At 41.2% G+C, this 23,413-nt stretch overlaps 1 protein-coding gene and 1 long non-coding RNA gene across 3 annotated transcripts in view; one reads left to right on the top strand and one right to left on the bottom strand.

Moving 5' to 3' along the window:
* The window catches only part of Lrrc36 (leucine rich repeat containing 36), a 55,985-nt gene extending 36,327 nt beyond the window's left edge, over positions 1–19,658 (top strand). The window contains exons 7-14 of one of the 2 annotated variants that reach the window (XM_005403659.2): positions 1,054–1,105; positions 4,189–4,629; positions 7,879–8,168; positions 11,981–12,146; positions 13,151–13,296; positions 14,265–14,388; positions 17,028–17,142; positions 19,321–19,658. In XM_005403659.2, the coding sequence (XP_005403716.1) occupies positions 1,054–1,105; positions 4,189–4,629; positions 7,879–8,168; positions 11,981–12,146; positions 13,151–13,296; positions 14,265–14,388; positions 17,028–17,142; positions 19,321–19,546 (1,560 nt within the window). In that variant the 3' untranslated portion in view covers positions 19,547–19,658. Of the gene's footprint in view, positions 1–1,053; positions 1,106–4,188; positions 4,630–7,878; positions 8,169–11,980; positions 12,147–13,150; positions 13,297–14,264; positions 14,389–17,027; positions 17,143–19,245 lie in introns of both variants that reach the window. The other variant, XM_013503895.1, reaches the window with a different exon arrangement.
* On the bottom strand, positions 17,407–19,238 carry LOC106146556. Its single transcript, XR_001231045.1, has 2 exons — positions 19,056–19,238; positions 17,407–18,077 (listed from the first exon to the last, which is right to left on the bottom strand). It is a non-coding gene; the product is annotated as an uncharacterized LOC106146556 (long non-coding RNA).
* Positions 19,659–23,413: the final 3,755 nt, after the last annotated feature.

Here is a 23,413-nt window from a genome sequence, read left to right as displayed (position 1 = left end):
CTGAGCTAAATCCCCAGCCCCTCTACTTGGGTAATTTAGAAACTATCTCCAATACCATTTTTAAAAATCTTGATGTTGACTTAAGGAAATGGAGAAAAAGAATACTCCAACCTACAGTTAAAGTTAGATAGTACTTCTTAGATTTAAAAAAAAAAAACAGAGAAAAGAAACTTCTCTGAAATTACTTCTTGATGTGAGAAAACAGGAAGTTGAATAACTTGCTATAATCCTTTTAGTTTAACAAATAAGAAAACAGGACTTCTTCCTCTGCATGCCTACCAAAATGACACTGAATACTTAAAGATATTTTTCTTCCCACTTTTTCATCAGTACATATTGGCTATACAGATTAATGGGTTTCATTTTGGCAGATTTGTACACGCACCTAACGTTTTAATCATTTTTAAAAAGCCAACCTCAGTTGGTTCTCTTGCTGTTTCTTTCCTTGCCTAGTTAGCCTACTAAAACCTATTATTTCTTTTGTCAGAAGGTAAAATAAATGTGGGAGTCCTTTAAATAGAAAAATTAAGTTGGGAAAAGTGGCCTCATCTCTATGCTGAGCTATCTAAAGCTAAGAAAATGTGGTATAGCATTTGTTGTTTGGTATGCCCACTATCTTCTAAGGATATTCTATATTTTCAAGAAGTCCCTTAGCTGCTTCAGAGCAACTCTGGAATCTTCTTATACTGTGACTGTTTTAAAATAGGGTTTAGCTGGGCATGATGGCACATACCTGTAATCCCAGCATTTGGTAGGCTGAGGCAGGAGGATCACAGCAAGTTCAAGACCAGCCTGAAATACTTAGTGAGTTCAAGGCTAGCCTGAAATACTTAGCAAGACCTTGTCTCAAAAAAACAAAACAAAACAAAACAAACCACACTACCACCACCAACAACAACAACAAAAAAATCTTTGCTTGAAAGTTGGCTTCCCTGGCTTGTAGGGATGGACATCCTTGCTAATATGAAAATACTATGAAGCCTCAGCCTAGTGAGTTCATGTCTGAATGTTCGTGTCTGCCCGTCTTCCTAAATTTTCAAACTTCCTCTTTAGATGCAGGAAATGACAAGAAAGGAGATGCCAAGTGACAGCCACCAGAATGATGGTAAATATTTTGCTGAGTATTTCCTCCCACACTGTCATATAAATCTGGATGTAATGAGATTTGAGAGATGATGTCCCAGCTCTGGGGCCCTGTTTAGTCAGCTAATCTTTCTGTTTTTCTGAGGAACTGCCCTGGATGGGAGTGACATGGAAGGCTATTCTGCTTGAAGAGTAGATATTCTGACCTTTGTTTTTTTTGTATCAACTAACTAGTCTGTTTCTTTTAGTTAACTTTCCTTGCCTTCTTTTGGATTTGTTATTTTCCTGTTTTTTCCCTTTACCCATGTATGTTATACTTTCTACACTTTTAGTATTATTCCCAAAATGACAAATGTATTCTTATGCAATTTTAAAATGAATCAATATTTTAAGTCTTCTTTTGAGTAAGTTAAAGATCTTAAAGTACTTTTTTTTTTCTTTTTTCCTGGGGATCAAATCGTACAAAGCAAGAGCTGTACCACTGAGCCACATCCCCAGCCCTAAAGTACTTTTCTTCAGTGATCTTTCCTGATATATATTATTCCTGGGGCTTCTAATTTTCTATTTCAAAAACCCACAAGATATTTTTATATAGAAGAATATCCATTTAAATTTATCCATGTACTTACCACTTTGTTTTCTTCTCATATCTTTTTTATCCCAGACTTCCCTTCTGACGTAATTTTCCTCTAGCTGTAGAATTTCCTTTAGTGTAGGCCTATTAGTGATAAACTCTTTTAGTTTTTGTTTCCACCACTATTCTTGAAGGCTATTTTTCTTTTTATTATTGTTTTTTATTAGTGTATGCTTGCAATACGTAATAGGTACATTTATTTTGGAGAATTGGTACATGTATGTCACATATTTTGATCATTTTCAACCTCTTCCCCTCTTACTTCCCCTTCCTCATGTAGGGCATTTTTGCTGGGTATAGATATTTAGGCTGGTGGTTTTCTCTTTTAGAATATTGAAGTTATTCCGTTGTGGCCTGTCTTTTGTGGTTACTTTCGAGAAGTCAGCTTGAAGTCTTTCACCCCTGTAGATAATCTTTCTTTTTTCTTCTGACTACTTTTAGGATTTTCCAGTTGTCTTTGGTTTTCTGCAGTTTTGTTGTGATGTGGAGATTTATTTTTATTTATCCTATTTGGTATTTACTACATTTCTAGAATCTATGAATTCTATCCCACTAATTCTGGAAAGTACTTCACATATTGTTTGTGTCCTATTCTCTCTCTTTTATCCTTCTGGAACTTTTAATTAAATAAGTACATGTCAGAAATATTCACTTTGCCCTCTTTGTTTCTTATTCTTTCATAATTTTATCTTTCTTGTCTGATCTATATTCTGGGTAATTCCTTCTGATCCATCTTTCAGTTAATTAATATCCTCATCTGTGTCTAATCTGCTGTTAATTTGTTTTCTTAGTTCTATGTTTGATTTGGTTCTTTTTCTGATCCTGTAGATCATTTTTCCTAAGGAGAACAGTTCAGGCTTGTTTTATATTTAGGCACACCTGTCTTACAGACTGTAATCTCTTATTTATAATATCTAATACTTTTGTGCATCTTTGTTTTCTGTTTTTTCCTACTGATTTTTGCTCACATCTTGTTACCTTTTTGTTTGTTTGTTTTTTGGCTGTTTGTTATTATATTTGAGCAATTGTTTGAACTAACAATTATTAAACATATTTTTTCCAGAACAAATTTTATTTGCTTCTATTAGGTGCCTAGAACACTGTCAGTCTGACATATATTTAACTCCATTTTAAGATTTGAGATTCCCAGGGGCTGGGGATTTAGCTCAGTGGCAAAGCGCCTGCCTGGCAAGCGCAAGGTCGTGAGTTCGGTTCCTGGTACCGGAGAAAAACCAAAAAAAAAAAAAAAAAAAAAAAAAGGTTTGAGATTCCCTCACTTCACAGACAATGCCAAACCTGGACAGCCATTCTTTACAAGGGCTAATTTATTTATAGTTTACCTTTAATTTGAACAGTGTATTCTGTCCAGAGTTCCCTCTTTGTGTGTGTGTGTGTGTGTGTGTGTGTTTGTAGGAAACTCTTAAACCTCTCACCTGTAGTGGACCTTGCCCTTGTTCAAATATCTCACCCCAAAAAGCTTTCAGGTAAAAGGGGCTTTCTGTGATAAGACTTTATAAGGCTTCTTGTTTTCCAGATTTTCACCTAGAAAATCCTCATTTTCTTTATAGCTCCTTGGTGCTTTTAAGAGAATGTTTTATCCTACTTCTTTTATGTGTTCCACAGAAGGATAATCTGAATTATCTAATTTGTCATTACTTAAAACAGGAGTCTCTTGCCTTAAGGTTCTTTTTGTTGCCTAAAGTTACTGTTCTATAACCTTTCCCACACTGTACATGTCGACATTGGGTAAAACACTGATGTTCTAGTAGGTTCTTAAGAACGTTAGAGTTGGAAGGGTTATTGTGACTAATTCAGCTATACTATGTTTTGTTTCCTAAGGAAGCCCTTCGACTATATGAAGCCTTGAGAGAATCAAAGAACACAGAGCCTTTTAATTTTGTTGGCTTCTCTACCTGCCCTACTATGAGACTTTTTGAAGATGGCAGATAGAGCTGAGAAAAGTGCTTTGTAATTGGGCTAGCACTAGACCAAGGGTTTTTGTAGGATTTATATTCCCTATCACTTAGTTATCTTAGGGTAGTGGTTCCCAATGAGTGAACTAGAATCCCAGGGTGGAGTATGGGAGTGGGAATGGGTGTAACTTTATTGCAGAGTCTATGAAATCATAGACCAACAATTGTCTATAGGTTAAATGCAAAAAAGCCCAACTATAGTCATATGGAGGGGCACCATTTTTTGATAAGAAATTATTGTCCAGAAAACTCTGATTTTTCAGTTTTAGGAGGAAATTTTTAGGGGATTCAGTTGATACAAAATTTGTGTTCAGAATATTACAGATTATTTTACTGTTTACACAAGTACCCCAAGTTTTGTTGTTATCCATGTGGAAGTCCCTTCATCACTTTAAGCTACCATTTATGAAAATTATAAACCACCTCTTCCTAAGAACCCCCAGCTAGACTAAGAAGAATTCTCATTGTGTTTTGTTCTTTTCCATTGATTGTGAGCAGAATTCAGGCACTACTCACCTCATCAGTCCACAGTCCGATCCCCAGACAAGATGACCAGAGATGGGTACCGAGTATCTTTTTTGGATAATAAGTCTTCGGGTTCTTCTCCAGAAAAGGACTTGATACCAAAGCCTGATTCTTATCACCTTACCCACGATGCCTCATTGGGTAAACGCCTGGATGTAGGTGATTCCAACCAGATCCATCCCTATCAGTTACCTTCTGGCATCGGTTTGGAAAATTATGACAGTCATTATTCTCATATTCTATCCTTGCATGGAAATATTGGTAAAAGGCCTCAGAGAAACAAGAACTACCAAGAATATAGCACAAAGCCTTTAAATGATGTAAAGGCCACTGCATCCCATTCCTGTGGAGACTTACTGACTTCTCTGTCAAACCCTGACTCCAGTACTGGAAGGCTTTTGAAACTTAGTTCAGGTAATGGCTTCCTTTTAGTTTACAGGTCTGTTATTACAGGCATGTAGATAGAAAGCATAACTGGAAATTTTGGAATTAATATTTCTTTTCTTCTTTTTTTTTTTGGTTGTCAGATCATCTTTTTATTGAGATTTTTAAATTTTTTTTATTTTTTAAGACAAGGTCTTGCTATGCAGTTCAGGCTGGCCTTGAACTCACTGTGTTGCCCAAGCTAGCCTCAAAATCATGACAGTCCTCCTGCCTCAGCTTCCCCAATGCTGGGATTATGGGTGTGCATCACTATGCCCAGCTGAATTAACATTTCTTAAATTGCCTTATCACTTCTTAAATTCTATTTTAGGGTCACCAGTGGACCATGGACTGTTCAGAGATATGCAGGGTATGAGTTTAACATGACAGATCTATTAGAAAAAAACTGTAGAAATGTGAGCTTCACAATTGTATGTTATTTTAGTTAAGTGGCATCCTAGGACATATTTCTGGTCTTCTTTGGCCACAATCACTACTACTCTGAATTATTTTCAGAAGGAGCTAGTTTCAGGGTAAGTGGTAGAGACTGCTCTTTGGTGATTTGTTAATTTATTCAATAAAACTAATTGAACACCTATGTGCTAGATACTGTTCTAGCTCTGCAAATAAAGTAGCAAAGTTCCATATGCATTTTACCAATTTTTTTAAAAGTCCCTAATTTCATGGAGCTTACATTCTGCTAAGACAAATAATAGACAACATGTAAACATATGCCAGGTTATTATAAGTACTTCAACAAAAAATAATACAAGTGTAGTGGAATGATAAAGAGGAGGGGATGTTTTAGACTGAATGAATCAGCAGGAAAGGCTTTGCTAATGAGGCATGATAAAGTAGAGGCCTGAATGAAGCAAGAGTATAAACCATGCAGCTACTGGAGGAGAACTTTTTAGATAGTGGGGGTAAACTTCCTGAGGCTGGACCATACTTGGCACACTCTAGAAATCACAAGGAAACCCTATGTGGTTTTAGATGAGTAAGTGGATGAATTGTATAGCTCAAGTCAGAGAGAAGGCCAGCCTTCTATGCTGGGTGAGATCAATAGTGGTTGCAGGGTTTGTAGCAATGGAGTGACATGATCTCACAAATTACTCCGGAGGCTAGATGAGAGTAGACTGTGCAGGGACCAAGGAGAACATTTTGAAAAGTATTCAAATGGTTAGAATCCAGTTAAGAGCTGGTGATGGCTTGGGCTAGAGATACAACTATGGAGGTGATGAGAAGTAGTCAGATTTTGAATATGTTCTAATGATAGTAACCTGTGATTTGCTCATGGACTAAGGATGAAGTATGGCACTTGTCACTGACCTCTAGAGTGAGCTTGAAAAGGCCTGGGCACCTTAGAGGTGATACTAGCTGTGGGTGTTTCATCAGAGAGAGCACTGAAGAGGTCAGGTCCAGGACAGGGCAGGGACCCATGAACCTGTTTCAGATGTGTGTAAACATGTGGATTCCATGCGGGGCGTGGTGGTGCATGCCTGTAATCCCAGCACTGGGGAGGCTGGGGCAGGAAGATCTTCGCGAGTTTGAGAGTGAGCTCAAGGTCAGCCTGAACTGCATAGTGAGACCCTGTCTCAAAAAGACAAAAAAATGACTCTAAGTTTTTTAATAACTTTAAGAATGGAGTTATTTAATAAGGTGGAAAAGAGTGGGAAAAAAAAGAGTGGCAAAGTGAGAAATGAGTTTTAAGATAAATATTTATTCACTTCATGAGGTTTATTTATGAAATTTTGTTTTGGACATCTTAAGTTTGAAGTACCTATTAAACTCTTAGTCTAGAGTTCATGGAAGGAGGTGTGACTAGAAAAACAAATGTGGTAATTATAAGTGTAAGGTGGCATTAAAACTGTGAGGCTTGCTGAGCATAGTGGTATACACCTATAATCCGAGCTACTTACGAAGTTGAGGTAGGAGGATTGCAAGTTCAAGGTCAGCCTGAGCAACTTAGTGAGACCTTGTTTCAAATATTAAAAATAATTTAAAAGGCTGGTGACATAGCTCTGTGGTAGAGTGCTTTCTTGGCATGCATGAGCCCCTGGTTTAATCCCCAGTTCTACAAAAACAAAACAAAGCAAAACAACTGAGACTGAATGAGCACTCACCTAAGGAGTGACTATAGATAGGAAAGAGATCTGAGGACTAATCCTAAGCCCCCAACAGCGAGAAGTTGAATAGATAAAGAGAAATCATCATGGAAAGTGAGAACGAAGCAGCCAATGAGGTAGGAGGAGAAAAGGCAAGAGGAAGTGCTATCCTGGGAGCCAAGTGCAGAACGTGTTTGAGGAAAGACAGTGACAGTGCTGAGTCATAGATGCCTATGATCAAGGGAGTGAGCTAGACTGAGGAGTGATTATATTTGGCAACACAGAAGACATTAGCCAACAGTTTCAGGGGATGCTTGAAAATAAAAGGGTCATTGGGGTGCGTTCAAAAAAACTTGAAGGTCAGTCCATAAAGTTACTGAGGGTCTTAGAATATATACAACCCCTTTGTGGGGTTTTGCAGTAAAGGGGAACAGAGAAATAGAACTATAGCTTGAGGGAGGATGGGGTCCTGAGAGCCTGGTGTGAGTGATCAGCAGGGGGAGAGTTGATGATGCAGGAGAGGAAGAGGTAGTCAAGAAGACATGGAACCAGGTCTGCCAGTGGAGAAGCTGGCCTTAAGTGCGGCACAAATAGTTCATCTGTGCTAACAAGGAGGAGGTATAGAATTTGTAGATACAAATGCAAATGAGTTGATAGATTTAGCAGTGGATGTTTTCTCTGATTGGCTCTGTTTTCTCAATGAAATAAGGGAGGCCAGCACCTGAGAGAAAAGAGAGAAGGGGATGGTGTTGGAGTTTGAGGAGAAAAGAGATGTGAAATAATCCCCTGAGAGAATAAAAGAGTAAGTTGACCAGAGTAATATGTGAGGATTGCTGGGCAGTATTAAGGGACCAGAAAAGGTAGTGGCCATGAGTTAAATGCAGACAGTCAAGACAGATGCACATTGTTCTGTAGCCACGCTGCACTGCTGGCAAAGACCTGGAGCCTGTGGGCAGCTGGATTTAACCAGAGTTGAGGTTTTCTCAAGAAGTGGGAAAGAGAGAAAGAAAGAGTTCATGGAGTTGAGGGTGCATACTAGGGAGTAGTCACTGTGACCCTTGGACTAGGTTCTGATGAAAGTGAGACATGAGGGCATTCAAGGGCAGGTTTATCTCCCAGCCTGTTTCCTCCACAGATCTGTATGCCACAACCCATTTCAACAGTGACCCTGGTCTGCTGGCCAATGTAGAACAGCAGTTATCCAGCAGCCTCGGTGATTTAACACCAGCACATGGTTCTTTACCAAACAACTCTGTCCTGGGAAACTCTCTGCGGACACTGCGGTTGCCTCCTGGGACTTCAGAAGACAGAGAGATTCTGACCAAGAGGTCGTTAAGCCCATCGAGGAGAGGATGCAAGCGGAAGGACAATATCCTTGCCAATCTGAATGTAAAGCATGGTTTCCGAGATGGTACAGGCGGCGAGGCAAGTCTTGGCTTATTTGCGTGTGTGTGAGAAACACATCAAGTTTATGATCGGAATGGAGTTCTGTTGAGGATGGCGGTGGTTCTGACCAGTAGTGCTGGAGGTTCAGAGGGATTTTCAGAGGCCGGTAGTCTGTGATTCTCCTGCACTTGGGAAACTCATTTTCCCACTGCCACGGCTTTCTCATTTCTGTCACAGGGGCACTGTTCCTGTTCTACTTCCAGAGGATACATATGGTGGGGAAGTACATTGACAAGAAGTGGCCCGCAAGAGTTTACCAACAGAAGGAACACAAAAATTGCAGGCGCCTCGGGGTTGGCTGAAGATTGACCTCTTTAGCATCAGTGTTTAGAATCTCATCATGTTTAGTTTTTTCAGCCACAAATAACTTACTTAAAATAGCTCGTATGAAAGCAATGCTTTGCTTTTCTGTCTAGAAATTCAAATGCTCCTAATTCTTTTTCCTAGTGTAGCAGCAAGCAGATGAATTCGATTTTCTAAGGAATTTTTAGCTGAAAGTGTCTCAGAGGATAAATGAAAAAAAATTCAAGAGCCATTCCCAAATATACAGAATAGCACATTTTTACAAAATCATGGTTTAATGATGGCTTTTACACAAGAAAACTTCAGTATTAATCAGTTCTTGTGAGTTATGTCCCTGCCTTTGCATACATTTGTTACAGAGAATGCCTTCTACTGTCCTCTTTTGTTCGTTAACTTTTCCCAGGTTTTACTACTATCATGAAGCCTTCTCCATAGTTAGAGGAACCACAGCTCTCAGGCCTCGCTCCTCAGGGGCCATGATCCCTTGTCCTATGAATCATTTATCAGTTGATCATTTATTGCCCTATAACAGTGATGGAGAACCTTCCGAGCTTTCAGTGATACAAACAGCCCACTGTGGCACCCGTGCCATACATTCACCACCACTGCCCTATTAGGAACCAAGACTTAGTCAAAAAGAATCATTTCTAGTCACTTACATTTTTTAGGTGTTGGAAATCTTTTTGCACATTGGGAGAAGTGTCCAGGAATTGTTTTTTGTTGTTGAGGGGTTTTGTTTTATTGTTTGTTTTTTGTGGGGTTTTTGGTTTTTATTTTGTTGGTGATTTTGTTTTGTTTTGTTTCTGCTTGTAGCTCTTCAAATATTTCCTAAATAGTTTTCAGAACTTTGGAGAAGGTGGTTATAATTTTTGTGCACCAAAGGGGGCGGTCTTGCGATATTTTCTTTAGCTTTTGGTCCATTCTCAACCACGAATGCCTATTTTATCAGACAAAAACACTAACTGTGGGTTAATATGTTAGCAGTAACACTTAGAATATTTGGGAGGTCATATTCCTAAGATATTCTAGGAAATGTTTACCTCTATATTACGTTATATTGTTAAAATTTCAATCCACTTTTTTAGAATATCTTAACTCCTATTTCTTTCTTCCTGTTATATATTATTTTTCTTTATAAGGAAAGCTTTGAAAGAGCTATTTAAATATAAATACAAAGCTTTTTTTTTGGTATTGAGGATGGATTCCAGGGCCTTGTGCATATTAGGCATACACTGTACCACTGAGTTATACTTCCAAACCCTAAATATAAATATAAAAGAAACATATTAGTCTCTGAAATAGGTATCAAGATTTTTCTAAAAAGAAGAGAGCAGAAAAATTTGAAAAATTATTTTAAAATCCTATGATGCAGAGTTAAACCATACATGAATTTGTGATTTAAAAGTTTATTTTGAGCCAGGCACTATGGTATGTGCCTATAATCCCAGCACTCAGGAGGCTGAGGCAGGAGGATCGCTGCAATTTCAAGGTAGCCTGGGCTACATGATGAGTTCAAGGCCAGCCTAAACCATACATAGTGAGACCCTGTCTCAAAAAATAAAAACCAAAAAACAAACAAAAAAAATTTATTACCAACTAACTTCAGAGACACAAATTGCAAATATACCTCTGAAGTTAATCAAAATTAAATTACATTTTAGATTTTTTAGCTGAATGTATATATAATCTCCCCCAATAAACCAATAGGGCATGATTTGCTGAAAGTTAAAAGACCTATGAATGGGTTGGGGATTTAGCTTAGCGACACAGAGCCTGCCTGGCAAGCGCAAGGTCATAAGTTCTATTCCCGGTACTGGAAAACAAACAAACAAACAAAAAAAAAGACCTATGAAAAATAACAAAATTATCTCAAAATTCATAAAATTATCCCCAACCCAAGCCAGGCATTGTGGTGCATGCCTGCAATCCTACCACTTGGGAGGCTGAGGCAAGAGGAACACTGAATTTGAAGCCAGCCTGGGCTACATGGTGAGTTCAAGGGTAGCCTGAACTATATAGCGAGACACTGTCTAAAAAAAAAAAAAAAAAAAAAAAAATTCATCCTTAACTCTCATCAGGTTGTGTTGAAAGACATATATATTTCCAAGTTTCTCCATGATATTCACACAAAATTACAATCCACAAAAAACTAATGATAGTAAATACTCATTTTTGACAAGTTCCTATAAAGTGGCCTTGTGGTATGACCAGACTTTGTATGATTTTCCTCCCCAATCAGATGTTAACTTTTTCTGATACTGGGGATTTAGCCCATGGCTTTACACTAATCTGTGTCTCCAACTTTTAGATTTTTTTTTTGAGACAGAATACCAGAGTATGTCATTAAGTCCCTATGTTGCCCAGGCTGGGTTTAACTTGTGATCCTCCTGCTTCAGTCGCCCAAAGTGCAGGATTACAGGCCTGCACCACCATGCCCTCAGGTTGTTAACTTCTTAAAGGACCCCATCGTTTACCTCCTCATATGTTTGTTCCTTCCTGAGGACTCAGGGCACATGATCAGCGCTCAGTGCAAATCTGTTGAATAAACATGTACCCCATTTGTAATGCCTTTCTCCACCTATCAGAGGCCACCTATGTGACTCAAGTCATAAATGTCATTGTCTTTGGTGTTCTGCTTAATTAGCTAATTAATTATCCACAGTTTTTTCATCCAAAGACCTAGAAATTAAGAAATAATTTGGTTGTTTTTAATTTATATCAGCTCTCTCGGAGTCCATGAGACTCTATAGAAAAGATTGGTAGATTTGTACAATAAAATTCACAATTATATAAATGTCACATCAAGATAAATAAAAACAATTGTTAATTTTACTATACAGATCTAATTATACATTTATGTCTTATCTATAGATACATGAATATATGATTCTTCCTAAATGAAAAAAACTTTAGTACTGAGTCCAGCAATAACATTACATTTAGAATGTTACATGTTAGCATAATAGAAGCTTATTATGGGCTACAATTCCTTATTAAATTACTTCCAGTTTTACCTATGACATATAGTATTTTTAAATATTCTGCAGTTTAATCTTTATGTATTATATATTGAACCATAGACATAGGTGTCAAACAGCACATTTTTTAATGTATTCTGAAAATCTCTGCAAAAAATCATGGTAGAACATATTGTTACCTTTTAAATTATCCTTGAATATCTTACATGTTTGCCTTGGGTATAAATAATGTGCTTTTTACATCCAAACTGAAAGATGTTGGGTTTTTTTGTTTTTTTGTTTTTGTTTTTGTTTTTTTTCTGGTACCAGGAATCGAACTCACGACCTTGCACTTGCCAGGCAGCACTGTGCTGCTGAGCTAAATCCCTAGCCCCCAAACTGAAAGATGAAATCATCTTTCCTTTTTCTTTAAAAAAAAATTAATGTTTTAAATGTCTGGGTTCTTACTTCCCTTATTGTGTAAGAATGACAAATGGTTGATTTTTTTGTGTGTTCTTTTTTTTTCTTGAGCCTCTCTCTAGTGATCTGGGCAGTTTGCATGGTTTGCCAGGAAACCACAGTCCACCGATCTCTGCCAGAACCCCTCATGTGGCCACTGTCCTCAGACAGCTCCTGGAGCTTGTGGATAAGCACTGGAGTGGCTCTGGCTCCCTGCTCCTCAACAAGAAGTTCCTCGGTGAGTGAGCGCATTCTCAGTTCCTGGAGGAGAGCTGACCTTGCTTCTGCTCTGTATCCTAACAGCATCGTAGTCCCCTTAACTTGCAAGGAAAATTGTTTTTCTATCATTTACCAAAACTTCTCAGAAACACCATAGTCAACAAATCCACATTTTTATAACATTTATCTTCCTTATTTTTTGTGTGAATTATTTCATCCCCTCCCGTGATGTATGTGTGTGTGTTTGTGTAGTCTTTGATAAGATGCAGAATGATCACACATGTAATAGAGTGGTCATGCTGATAATTACAAAAGGAGTTTATGATCCTTGGAAAGTGCCAATAATGAATACAACAGATACTAGGTTTGATTATCAGAGTTCTGAGATGACTGTTGAAATGTTATGATTTGAAAAACTCAAATACATGCATGACCTGGACTCTTCAGGGAGTATTTTTTAGAAACATGAAGAAAAGCAGTTTTTCAAATGTCAGCTGTATGTGTTTACTTGTTTTTAACGGAAAAAGAATTTAAGGAAATTTTACTTGGTGGTAAAAGTTAAAGTAAAAACCTGAAACTTTTTTGAACTAGAAAAAAAAATATTTTGTAAAAAAAAAAAATCTCTAAGGGCTGGGTGGTTTCCTAACATGGGAGAGACCCTAAATTCAATGCCTAGCACCAGAGATGAACAAACAAAGCAAAACAAAAAACACTAAAGGGACAAAGAGGAAAAGATATTAGAGCCCAGTTATTTTCCTTCCCATGTTGACCTATTGCTCTCCTCTCGTAGGAAATTAGCCTCTGGAGCCACTAAACAGTGACCCTGACTGCCCTACTCAGGAGCCCTACTGCTGTTTTCCCACAGAGGATGTGGGATATAATTTCTCATCCCTCATAAGCACTTCTTCTATCCATTTAATAAAGTCTTGTAAAAAGGAGATAATTATCAGATAGTTATTGACTAGGAAGACTGTGTTTTAGTGTTTAAAATTGGCCCATGTGCCCAACCTGAATTTTTGGCAGGTCTTGCCCGGGATTTGCTTCTGTCTTTGGTCGTTCCCGCTCCTCCTCAGCAGCGGTGTCGCTCACATCCTGAAGACACACCGAAAGCTTTCCACAGGAGGGAGAGCGACCTGAAGGAGGCTGGCCAGCCAATCCCTAATGACATGGTATGGCTCGCCTTTCTTCTTCCTCTACTAGAAAAAGACAGAGAAGCAGGACTAAAACATCTCTGGGCCCTGAAGATCATCATCACCATGAGTTCCTAGACACTCCACAGCCAAAATATGGGACAGTCAGACTGGACAGGTCAGGAACACAGAACTTGCCAGGACAAGGACAGTTTGGAGGTTCTGCAGAGATGATTCCCTTATCCTAGTCTTAATCTAAGAATTCTAAAGAAAGACATGAAATGGGAAGAAGAAAGAGAAGGAAAAAAAAAAATCCTAGAGTGAAAATGTGTAGGGTCACATTCTTGGATGTTATGGTGTGGTTATGCTGTGGCCCTAATGAGGGAAAGCCAGTGTCTCTACATTTGTCTTCCTTCTTTCTGATGGTGTTGAGAGTACAGAACCAGGGCCATGCTAGGGCATCGGGCTTCTGGCTCTTGGAAAGAAAGAAAGAAGGAGCTTGGTCCTAGGCTTTTCTGTCTTTGGTTAATGCTAGCTGACTTTCAGACACTGAGTTCTAGAAACTAGATACTGTAGATGATTGCAAATGCTCAGCACAAGTTATGAACACCCGTAGGAAAGATCATGACTTCAAGTGAGAAATTTGTCTGCTCCATTTGAGCAGTTTTACCAGTGAATTAAAAGTATAGTGAGAACATCATACAAATGCTGGCTTTCATCCAGTTGTTTTGTTCTTTTTGGTTTTTTTGGTTTGGTTTTTGAGACAGGGTCTCACTATGTAGTTCAGGCTGGCCTTGGACTCACTATATAGTCCATGCTGGCCTCAAACTCACACTGGTCCTTCTACCTCAGCCTCCTGAGTGCTGGCATTACAGGTGTGCACCACCACACCCGACTCTTTCATTCAGTTTATCACCAATTAGAGGAAAGTTTCCTTCAGTCCTATACATGGTCTTTTTGGGATTTCAGATTCTTGATGTACTGATGTTTCATTTTCTGATCTAAAGGAAAGTTTGAAGCAAAAACTGGTCAGAGTGCTGGAAGAAAACCTCTTTTTGTCAGAAAAAGTTCAGCATTTGGAGGAAGGTGCAGCTACCTCAATTATGAGTGGGCACCAGTCCCATACTTATGGTAAGTATGGGAAAGCCAAGTGTGGGACTTCTCAAGACAACTGTCTATGGATGACTTGTTTAATAAGCTTCACCAGCCAAAGCTCACATGGCTGTTTTGGCTTACTTGGTCATTACCTACCCTGGGAGTTAATGGAAACAATCATCTTGCCAGAGAACTGTAATGCAGGTAGCTTGAATTACCAGATGAAGGTCTTTGTCAGCAAAAAAGTGGAAATGTCATCATTGCCGTTATTTTTGTTCTGTTTGGTTTGGTTTAGTTTGGTTTTTCAGGACAGGGCTTCATTATGTAGTTCAGGCTTGCCTTGAACTCAATATGTATCACAGGCTGGCCTCAAATTTACAGTGATCCTCCTGCCTCAGCCTCCCAAATGCTGGGATTACAAGAATGTGCCACCACACCCAGCTTGCCATTATTTTTGAGAATGATACTTGCTTTTTGTGATTATGACAGTGGAATATGTTTTCTGCTGGAAGTTTGAAAAATATAAGCAAAATATAACCCTAAGACCTAGCAATAACTACTGTTAGTGTTTTGGTTGTTTTCTTCCAGCTTAATCTATACAGATATGATTAACTCAGAATTTAAAATTATGGCCTGGTTTTTAAGAAACAATTTACATACAACAAAATTCACATTTTAAATTTGATACTAATCAAAACACAGAACATTTCTGTTTCTTCAGAAAGTTTCCTCATATTCTTGTGTCATTGGTTTCCCCCACTCTCCAACACAGGCAATCACAGTTCTGGTTTCTACATCCTAATGTTCCTAACTTAATGGCATTGGCAAGTCCTATAGTATCACATGAATATACCATGTTTATCACTATAGTCTACTGTATAATTGTTCCTAATGTTTGCTATGATAAAGTTGCCATTATTTATAATATTGATTATTATAAATATAGTAATATAGAAAGCATATAAGTAATTCTAAAGAATTTCCAAATGTTCAAAAGAAAGACCTAAAGTGAGAGAAGTAACCCTTGAATAAAAACGCTTCTTTGAAATCATCTTTCTTCCCTACTGATTGAGCCAAGTCCTAACAGTTGTACTATGATAAATAATGCTACTGTCAATATTTGCACACTTATATTCTTATGTACATTCCAGGCTGTTTTCATAGGAAATGTTCCTAGAAGTATAATTAATGGGTCAAAGGATGTGGATCTTTTTTAAGACTTTTATTACACATCATCAAATCACTCCCAAGAAAGGTGGTTTCAGCTTACACTAACATCAGCAGTGTGCTTGGATACCCTTTTCACTCCACTTTTGTAAACAGTATTTTTCAATTTTTTGCCGTTGTGTAAGTGAAAACATAATATGCCATTTAATTTTTCTCTCACTTCCTCCCAACCCCTCTCTGAGACCGGGTCTTGGCAATGTAGTTCAGGCTGACCTTAAACTCATGGCGATCCTCCTCCCTCAGCCTCCCAAGTTCTGTGCCACCAAATCCAGCTTAAGTCATGATTTATACTATATTATTACTGGGATAGGCCATATTTAGATACAGTCTGCTTGGCATTTTAAACCCCTAACTCAGCTCCCCTGAGAAAACTGTTGCAGGGATTTGGATTGATAAAAGGAACTTGATTTAGAAGCATTAAATTTCCACTGTTAGATCTCAGTGCTGATAGCCACAAGCTTGAATAATCAAAAACCATTAGTCTATATTTACCTACTCTGAAAATAAGTGTCCACAATATCCTTACTGTCAATCAGCCTTAGGGCTCAGGTCAGTGTTTTGACTTACTGGTAACAGGTACAACTGTTGCAGCCCTGTTTTCCACCTTCCAGAACCTTGCTGCTTAAAATATGACCCACATTAGCATCAGCTGAGAGCTAGTTCAAATAGCCTCAAACCTACTGATTTTTAACAAGATTCCCAGGAGATTTGTAAGCATATTAATGCTTAAGAGGCATTATTCTAAGGCTAGGATGTAGCTCACTCAGTGGTACAGGACTTGCCTAGTGTGTGTGAAACCTTGGGTTCAGTCCCCAATAATGCATGCAACACACACACACACACACACACACACACACACACACACACACAGCACGCATTATTCCAGCAGACCACCTCCCTTAGGACCAGAGTTCCTGTGCTTTTTACCTACCTCATTATTGGAGGCAGTGGTAGCGTATTTGGGGAGGTAGATAGTAATGCCTTGACCACAAACTGTTTCTACAGGCCCTCACTGAGTTATTACTATGTACTTGACACAGTTCTAGGTGTTTTCACAAAGTATGTGGGAAGTGAAGGGCTTGACATTCACAAGCCAGAATGGAGAATGTAGGAGCCCTAATACCTGCTGGCTGCCTGTGCTAAGGGAGGACGGGTGACTCACTGAATCCTCGTAGTGGTGCTGTGGGAAAGGGCTACTAGCCTCAGTGAAACTCAGAAAGATGAACTAACATATGTGATATGAAGTGGTTGGATTTTAATTCAGATCTGTTGCCAAACCCCATGCTCTTGTCACTACGACTCCTGTCTTCAAGGAAGGGAATGGTGAATGTGATGTAACCATGGGGCCCTTGATTCTCAAGGTGTCCGTCTGAATACTGTATGGAAACTCTGCTCAAAGACAAGTAGCTTGTAATCCTGCTCACTTCTGGCTACTGTACCCTTTGTAGAGGATCTTCTACACAAAAACCAACAGCTGACCATGCAGGTGGCTTGCCTGAACCAGGAGCTTGCCCAGCTGAAAAAGCTGGAGGAGACCGTTGCCCTTCTTCACGAAAGTCAAAGGTAGGAGAGGGTCTGACTAGCGGGTTTTTGGAACAGGTGTTTATTTTGTGTTCTCTCTCCTTTGCTTTGCTTAGAAAGTTGATACACCTATATTCTTTGCAAATTAACTGCAGCGTGTATGTAAACCTCCTTCCTGTACCTGACCAATTAGCACAGGGCTCAAAATACTGCTCCCACGACTGCGTTTATACATCAGGGACTGTCTTTGCTGGGTTGCTTTTACGTACCTGGGGCTGTCTTCCATGGGTTGCAACACTTCAATAGTTTCACCTTGGCTTTGAGAGGATCTTTATTGGGGCCAGCTAACACTGTGGTCACATGTACCCCTAAAATCAGCCATCTATGTCCTCTGAAAAATGCCTGCGTGCTGTTGGTCACAGAAGATGCACCAGGAGCTCTCAGAAGAGAGTGATAGAGGAAGAATCCAAAATGTATGGGCTCTTCAGAGGTGTTCAGTAGCGTCCCGCTCTTCACAGAAGAGTGCTCTCAGGATACAGGAATGAAAAGATGGGGAGCAGGGTCCTCCACTGACAATTCCAGGGAAGCCCTTGAGATTTTGATTTGCACATCTACCTCGACTAGGGCTTCCAGTGACATTTAAATATAAGCACCTCATCCCCAAGCCTTCAACACCAACCTTCACCACTAATTTTCATTGGAACAGCTTCATATTCAGAGGATTAGAGCCTTTTAAAAAAGTTTTTGTTATAATTATTTCAAGCATTACAGAAGTAAACAGAATAGCATAAAGTCATGGTTTGCAAACTTGGGTCTGTATCAGAATTACCTGAAAGGCTTGTAAAAGTGTAAATTGCTGGACACCGCCCCCCTCACCCCGCCCCCCAAAATCTCTGACTCAGCAGCATGGCTTGGGAATTGAAGATCTGCAGTTCTAGTACGTTTCCAGGTCCTGCTGCTGGCCTGAGAACCACACTCTGAAAACATTAGCATATTTCTCTTCAGGGGTGCGGAGTCAAAATACTACATTTTTAACTACTACAGTTAACTCAAAATAATTCTGATTATGTTAAACCATTGACTCAATATATTGGTTCATTCGTTTCGTTTTGCTTTTGGTTCTTAGTGAGTTTTTTGTTTTTGTTTTTTTGAGACAGGGTCTCACTATGCTGTTTGGGCTAGCCTTGAGCTCACTTTGTGGCCCTGGCTGGTCTCAAACTCTCAATGATCCTCCTGCTTCAGCCTCCCAAATGCTAGGATTACAGGCATGCACCACCATGCCCAGCCTGAGTTTTATTATTTTCATTTAATCTTGTTCGTATAGTTATGTAAAATATTTGCACTGTCCCAAAGCAAAATGTAAATTCAGAAAAACCTGATACCCTTTCCTATCTCTTCTGTTCTTTCCTTCCCACCCACTGACTTTCTGTTGTAGCTATTGATGTGCATTTGTATGCCCCCTTTATTATATAAAAGAAAGATAATGTTGTTTTCACATTTTATCTTGGAAATCAATTCACTGTGCTCTAAAGAGTTAGTTCTCACTCCTGTTTATAGCTGCATAGTACTCCATTGTGTGATTGTACGGTTTAATCAGTCCTATAGTAATGTCTATAGCCATTTAGGTTAACAGTATTTGACTGTTAAAAATATTACTAATAGAAGCTGGAGGTGTGGCTCCGTGGTACAGTGTGTGCTTAGCCTCTACAAGGCCCTAGGTTCATCCCAGCACCAAACAAAAACAAACAAAATAGTAATATAATGAACAGCACTGTGTATACATCATTTTCTGCCAGTATTCAGACGGATTGTAACGTTACATAGTCATGTGGAATCCAAGAACATAGTCATGGCTAGCACCGTTAGTTGCAGAGAGTGGCATAATTAGAAGTTCTGATTTTGGGGTAGAAATGGGAGGCCTGATCAGGAGCCAGTGTTTGAGTGCTTCTACTCACCTCATCACAAAAGTGCTCTGGAAAGTGTAGAACAACCACCCGACAAATGTGAAATGTATTAATTGCTTCCGTCAGTCTGGAACGCAAACCAACAATTGTAATGAAGACAGTGTAGGTTTGCTTTTAAAATAACCCACTCATAAACTGGACAGTTCTGCTGAAAGATACTATTTTTTACCTTTATCTTTAGCAAATCTTTGAGACTTGAAAGGCATCTACATTGCTTTTGTGACTTCATGCCTGTCTTTCCCCCCCTGGGCCTCAGATCCCTGGTGGTAACTAATGAGTATCTGCTGCAGCAGCTGAATAAAGAGCAAAGAGGTTATTCTGGGAAAGCACTCCTGCCTCCTGAGAAGAGTCATCACCTGGGGAGATCGTCGCCCTTCGGGAAGAGCACTCTGTCTTCCTCCTCACCAGCGGCGCACGACACGGGTCAGTACCTAATACAGAGTATCTCAGAAGCTGCCCCAGAGCCGAATTTGTGGAGCTAGCATCCACCACCTTCGCAGTCACCTCCCTCCTGTCCACGGAGGGCCCTCAGTGCCACCGACCCCAAGTGGTGGTGTTGACTCCCCAAGATTAAGAAAATTCTTATTCTGATTACATTGTATTGTCCTTCTTTTTATTTCTTGATTTATCTCCTCCCAGTGAGTCATTGTTTCCTTCTGCCCACACAGATTGTTGGCACTTAGTCCTAACCATCATATCACACAGAAACATTCGACTGAAAATGTCAAAAAGAAAAAAACACTGGACATTTCCCCCAATGTCATTTTAAACCAGGTGGTAGAAAATGAGAAAAGAACCATCAGGTGTCTTTTGGTTAGAGACATTTTAGAGACCTCCTGCCACAGTAGCAAGGTGACAGTGTCTGCTGTCTGCTCTGGAGCAGCCCACAGTTTAATTAGGGAGAAAAGCGCAGACTCACATGATGGCACTTAAAGCATGGAATTGGGACCAAACAGGTCTACGCAGAAGCTCTAAGATGGGTATGGTCATCCACACCTGCAATCCTAGCACTCCAGGAGGCTGAAGCAGGAGGATACCAAGTTTGAACCAGGCCAGGCAACTTAAGAGAGTCTCAAAATTTAAAAAATGAGAAAAGGGGCTTGAGCTATAGCTCAGTAAGAAGGCCTTGGGTTCAGTCCCCCGCAACACACACAAACACAAGTAGATGCAAACAAAAACATGCATGCATGCGCGCGCGCACGCGCGCACACACACACACACACACACACACAGAAAGCTCCAAAGAAAAAGATTTGAGAGAGAGAGACAGACAGCAATTCCAATGGTAAGTGGAAGAAGTGTAGTAGAAGAGTAACAAGGAGAGGGGTGCAAAGCTTCCCAGGCCGGTTCAGGGTCTAGAGCCCCGAGAGGCCTCCTGGGGCATGGACAGAGGTGGAACATGGCACCGTGGGAGCAGGGAACTGGTGACCCATCCTAGCCTGTGAAATGTGAGGTCAGGAAAATGTCCCCAGAGGACATTCAGCTGACTAGAGAATTAGTAGAAGGTTACTAAGCAAAGTGTGGAGCCAAGGGCAACAGCAGTGGGTCAAACTACAGAGAGAAGCAGCACAGGCCAGGAAGCGGGCAGGGACGCCACGCTTTCAGGGAACCCAGGGGCTCAGAGGAGGCTGACAGCGGTGTAGCTCCTTGTAGATTTTCCTTGCGGCTCAGGGCAGCAGAGGAGTTTGAGGCGCTTTGTCTGTGAAGCACAGACTCACAGAGCTGTAGGGGCAGGGGAGGAGCTGGACAGCAGGGAGGCAGCAAGGGCAGCCCACTGAGATGCGTGCCAGCTGGGGCTCAGCATCCATTCTGCATACGAGTACCCTGCATTTCTTTTTCTTTTTCTTTGTTTTTTTCTCAGTACTGGTGACTGAACCCAGGGCCTTTACACTGAGCTACATCCCCAGCCCCCCACCCCACTTTTTGAGGTAAGATCTCCCTAGGTAGCTAGGTTGCCCAGGCTGGGCTTGAACTTGCAATCCTTCTGCCTCTCCCTCATTGTACTAGGATTAGAGGTGTGCGCCACCATCCCCAAGGAGCCTGCATTTCTTTAATCCCAATTGAACAGGAAAGACAACGCAAGTGGTTCTAAGTAGGTTCTGCTTTGGGTTTCTCCCAGATAGAGGGTAAAAGACTGTTGACCTAAGTGATGTTACTTCGCCACCGCCCATCAAGTCAGAGAGAGAGGAGGTGGAAGGATTAGACACTCATTTGTCCGTCCCCTGCCTCGGGTGCTATGCAGGGCAGGACACCTATTATCACACAAATGAGTCATAAGACCCCACCTGTCTAAGTTACAGGACTTCTGGATTTCAGATGGCTTCCTAAGAGGGCACTGTACAGAAGAACCATGAGCGTCTTTGATCTGTGTGCACCAGGTAGCTTGTGTGAGAAATGACAGTGAGAACAACCTCTCTGACCCACCCTGCCACTGTTTCCACCTGTCCTTGTCCCATTGAGAGACCTCCAAAGGGCCAAAGTTTTGCCTAGAAAGGGGAAATATTGGCCAGTAGCCTAGCAACCTTGAGTTGTCCCATTTCAAGGAAGGGGCCCAGGGCCTGGGCCAGGCTTCTAGGCAGACCTACTGGGCAGATCATCAAGCAGGAAGGCAGAAATAAGCCACTTCTTCCTGCCTCCCCAGCCCTTTCTGCTTCTAGTGTGAACATCCGACAATGGCAGCCCCAAGATGTGCTCAGAGCACCCCTGAGGAGAAAAGAGTCTAACCCAGCCTGAACCACCGCCCGCGCCTTTTCCCTTTGTCACCGAGAGTGGCTGGCCCTGGCCCAAGCCAGCTCCTCTTCAGTTCTGATTTTCCCTGTGTGGCTCTTAGTCCTGCAGGTAGGGGTAGGAAAGAGCCAAAAAGTTGTCACCCTGTGGGCCTAGCTGGACCCAACATGGGGGACAAAAGATCCCTGAAGTGAGAAAAAAATAAGTGGAAAAGAGTTGCCTCGCCTGAGCCTAGCACTAGCAGGAGAGAGAAGACAGGTTTGGGGTGGAGATGGTCCTCAGGGAAGTTCTGTGCCTGGCGAGAGGGCAGGGCCACTCTGACAGACTTGGGCTTCCCATATTTATAGAGTTTTTCTCTCCATCCCGCAGATCTCAGCCATCCTTCCCTGCCAGCCTGGCTTTTTTAGCAAGGGTACCCAAGACTTTTGGCCACCGGGAAGGCTCAGCCTTTTCTAGAACCCCTGAGATCTGCCCTCTCCTGGTTGGGACCCAGGTCCCATCAGTACCCTTGTCATAGCAAGAAGGGAGTTGGCACCAAAGCCTCAGGCTTGTTAACAGCTCTGGCCCAACACGCAGGGCCTCAGAGAGAGGATTTGCAAACTCCCTGAAGCCCTGAGGACCAGAGAGGCACCACCTGCCACACTGAGTGGTGAACAGATGGGAAGAACTCAGCACAAGGAGGCCCCTTCACTGTGGGACAGTCTTGGCCACCAGCAAGCATGACCAGTGCCAGGTGCTCTGTCACTGGCCACCCAGCCCCACTTTTGGAAATCAGTGTTGGGGCTGGGGATATAGCTCAGTGGCAAAAGTACCTGCCTGGCAAGTGCAAAGTCGTGAGTTCGATCCCTGGTACTGCAAAAAAAAAAAGAAAGAAAGAAAGAAAACGGAAATCAGTGCTGAGACTCATTGTGCTAGGCGAGCCTGGCTGGAGGCAAGAGGCGTGGTGCGGCTTCATGTGCAGAAACCCCTTCCCTCTCTGGGCCTTGGTTTCGTCTGCTATAAAATGAGAAAGGCAGCCGGGGATATTGCTCAGTGGCACAAGCACCTGCCTGGCAAGTGCAAAGTCCTGAATTCAATTCCCGGTACAAAAAAAAAAAAAAAAAATGGGGAGGTCTAACCAGGTATGGTGTTGCACATCTATAATTACAGCACTTGGAAGGCCGAGGCAAGAGGATCACAGCAAGTTCAAGGCCAGCCTGGGCCACATAGTTCAAGGCCAGCCTGAACTACATAGTGAGACCCTGTCTAAAAAAAACAACAAAAAAAAGAGGGAGTCGAACTATGTACTTGCTCAGGGTCCTCCTGGTCCTGAGTTTTCTGAGATTCTTGCCTTAGTAGCTCCTGTTGGCAGTGGTAGAGCCAGTGGTGTGGCCCAGGCCAAGTTGCTGTCTCATCCTCCTGCTGTTGGGCGGAGAGATAGGCTGTGATGTCAGGCTCCAGGTCAGGGCCCAGTTAAAAGGCTTTGCATTTCCCTGGGGCCATCTCGGGCCGTCTGGCTCTGCAGTAATGGAAGAGGATTCATGTTTCTGGGCAGGGCAGCCAGTGGGATGGAGGAGATCAGCAGGGAGTGGTGGTACTGAAGGGGACACTGGGGCATGAACGTCATTACCCAACCAGGCCAA

The sequence above is a fragment of the Chinchilla lanigera genome, unplaced genomic scaffold (genome assembly GCF_000276665.1).
Source record: "Chinchilla lanigera isolate Chin_1 unplaced genomic scaffold, ChiLan1.0 scaffold00083, whole genome shotgun sequence".
Lineage (NCBI taxonomy): Eukaryota > Metazoa > Chordata > Mammalia > Rodentia > Chinchillidae > Chinchilla > Chinchilla lanigera.
Note: the sequence above shows the minus strand (reverse complement) of the source record. Positions and strands in the feature narration are given on the sequence as shown.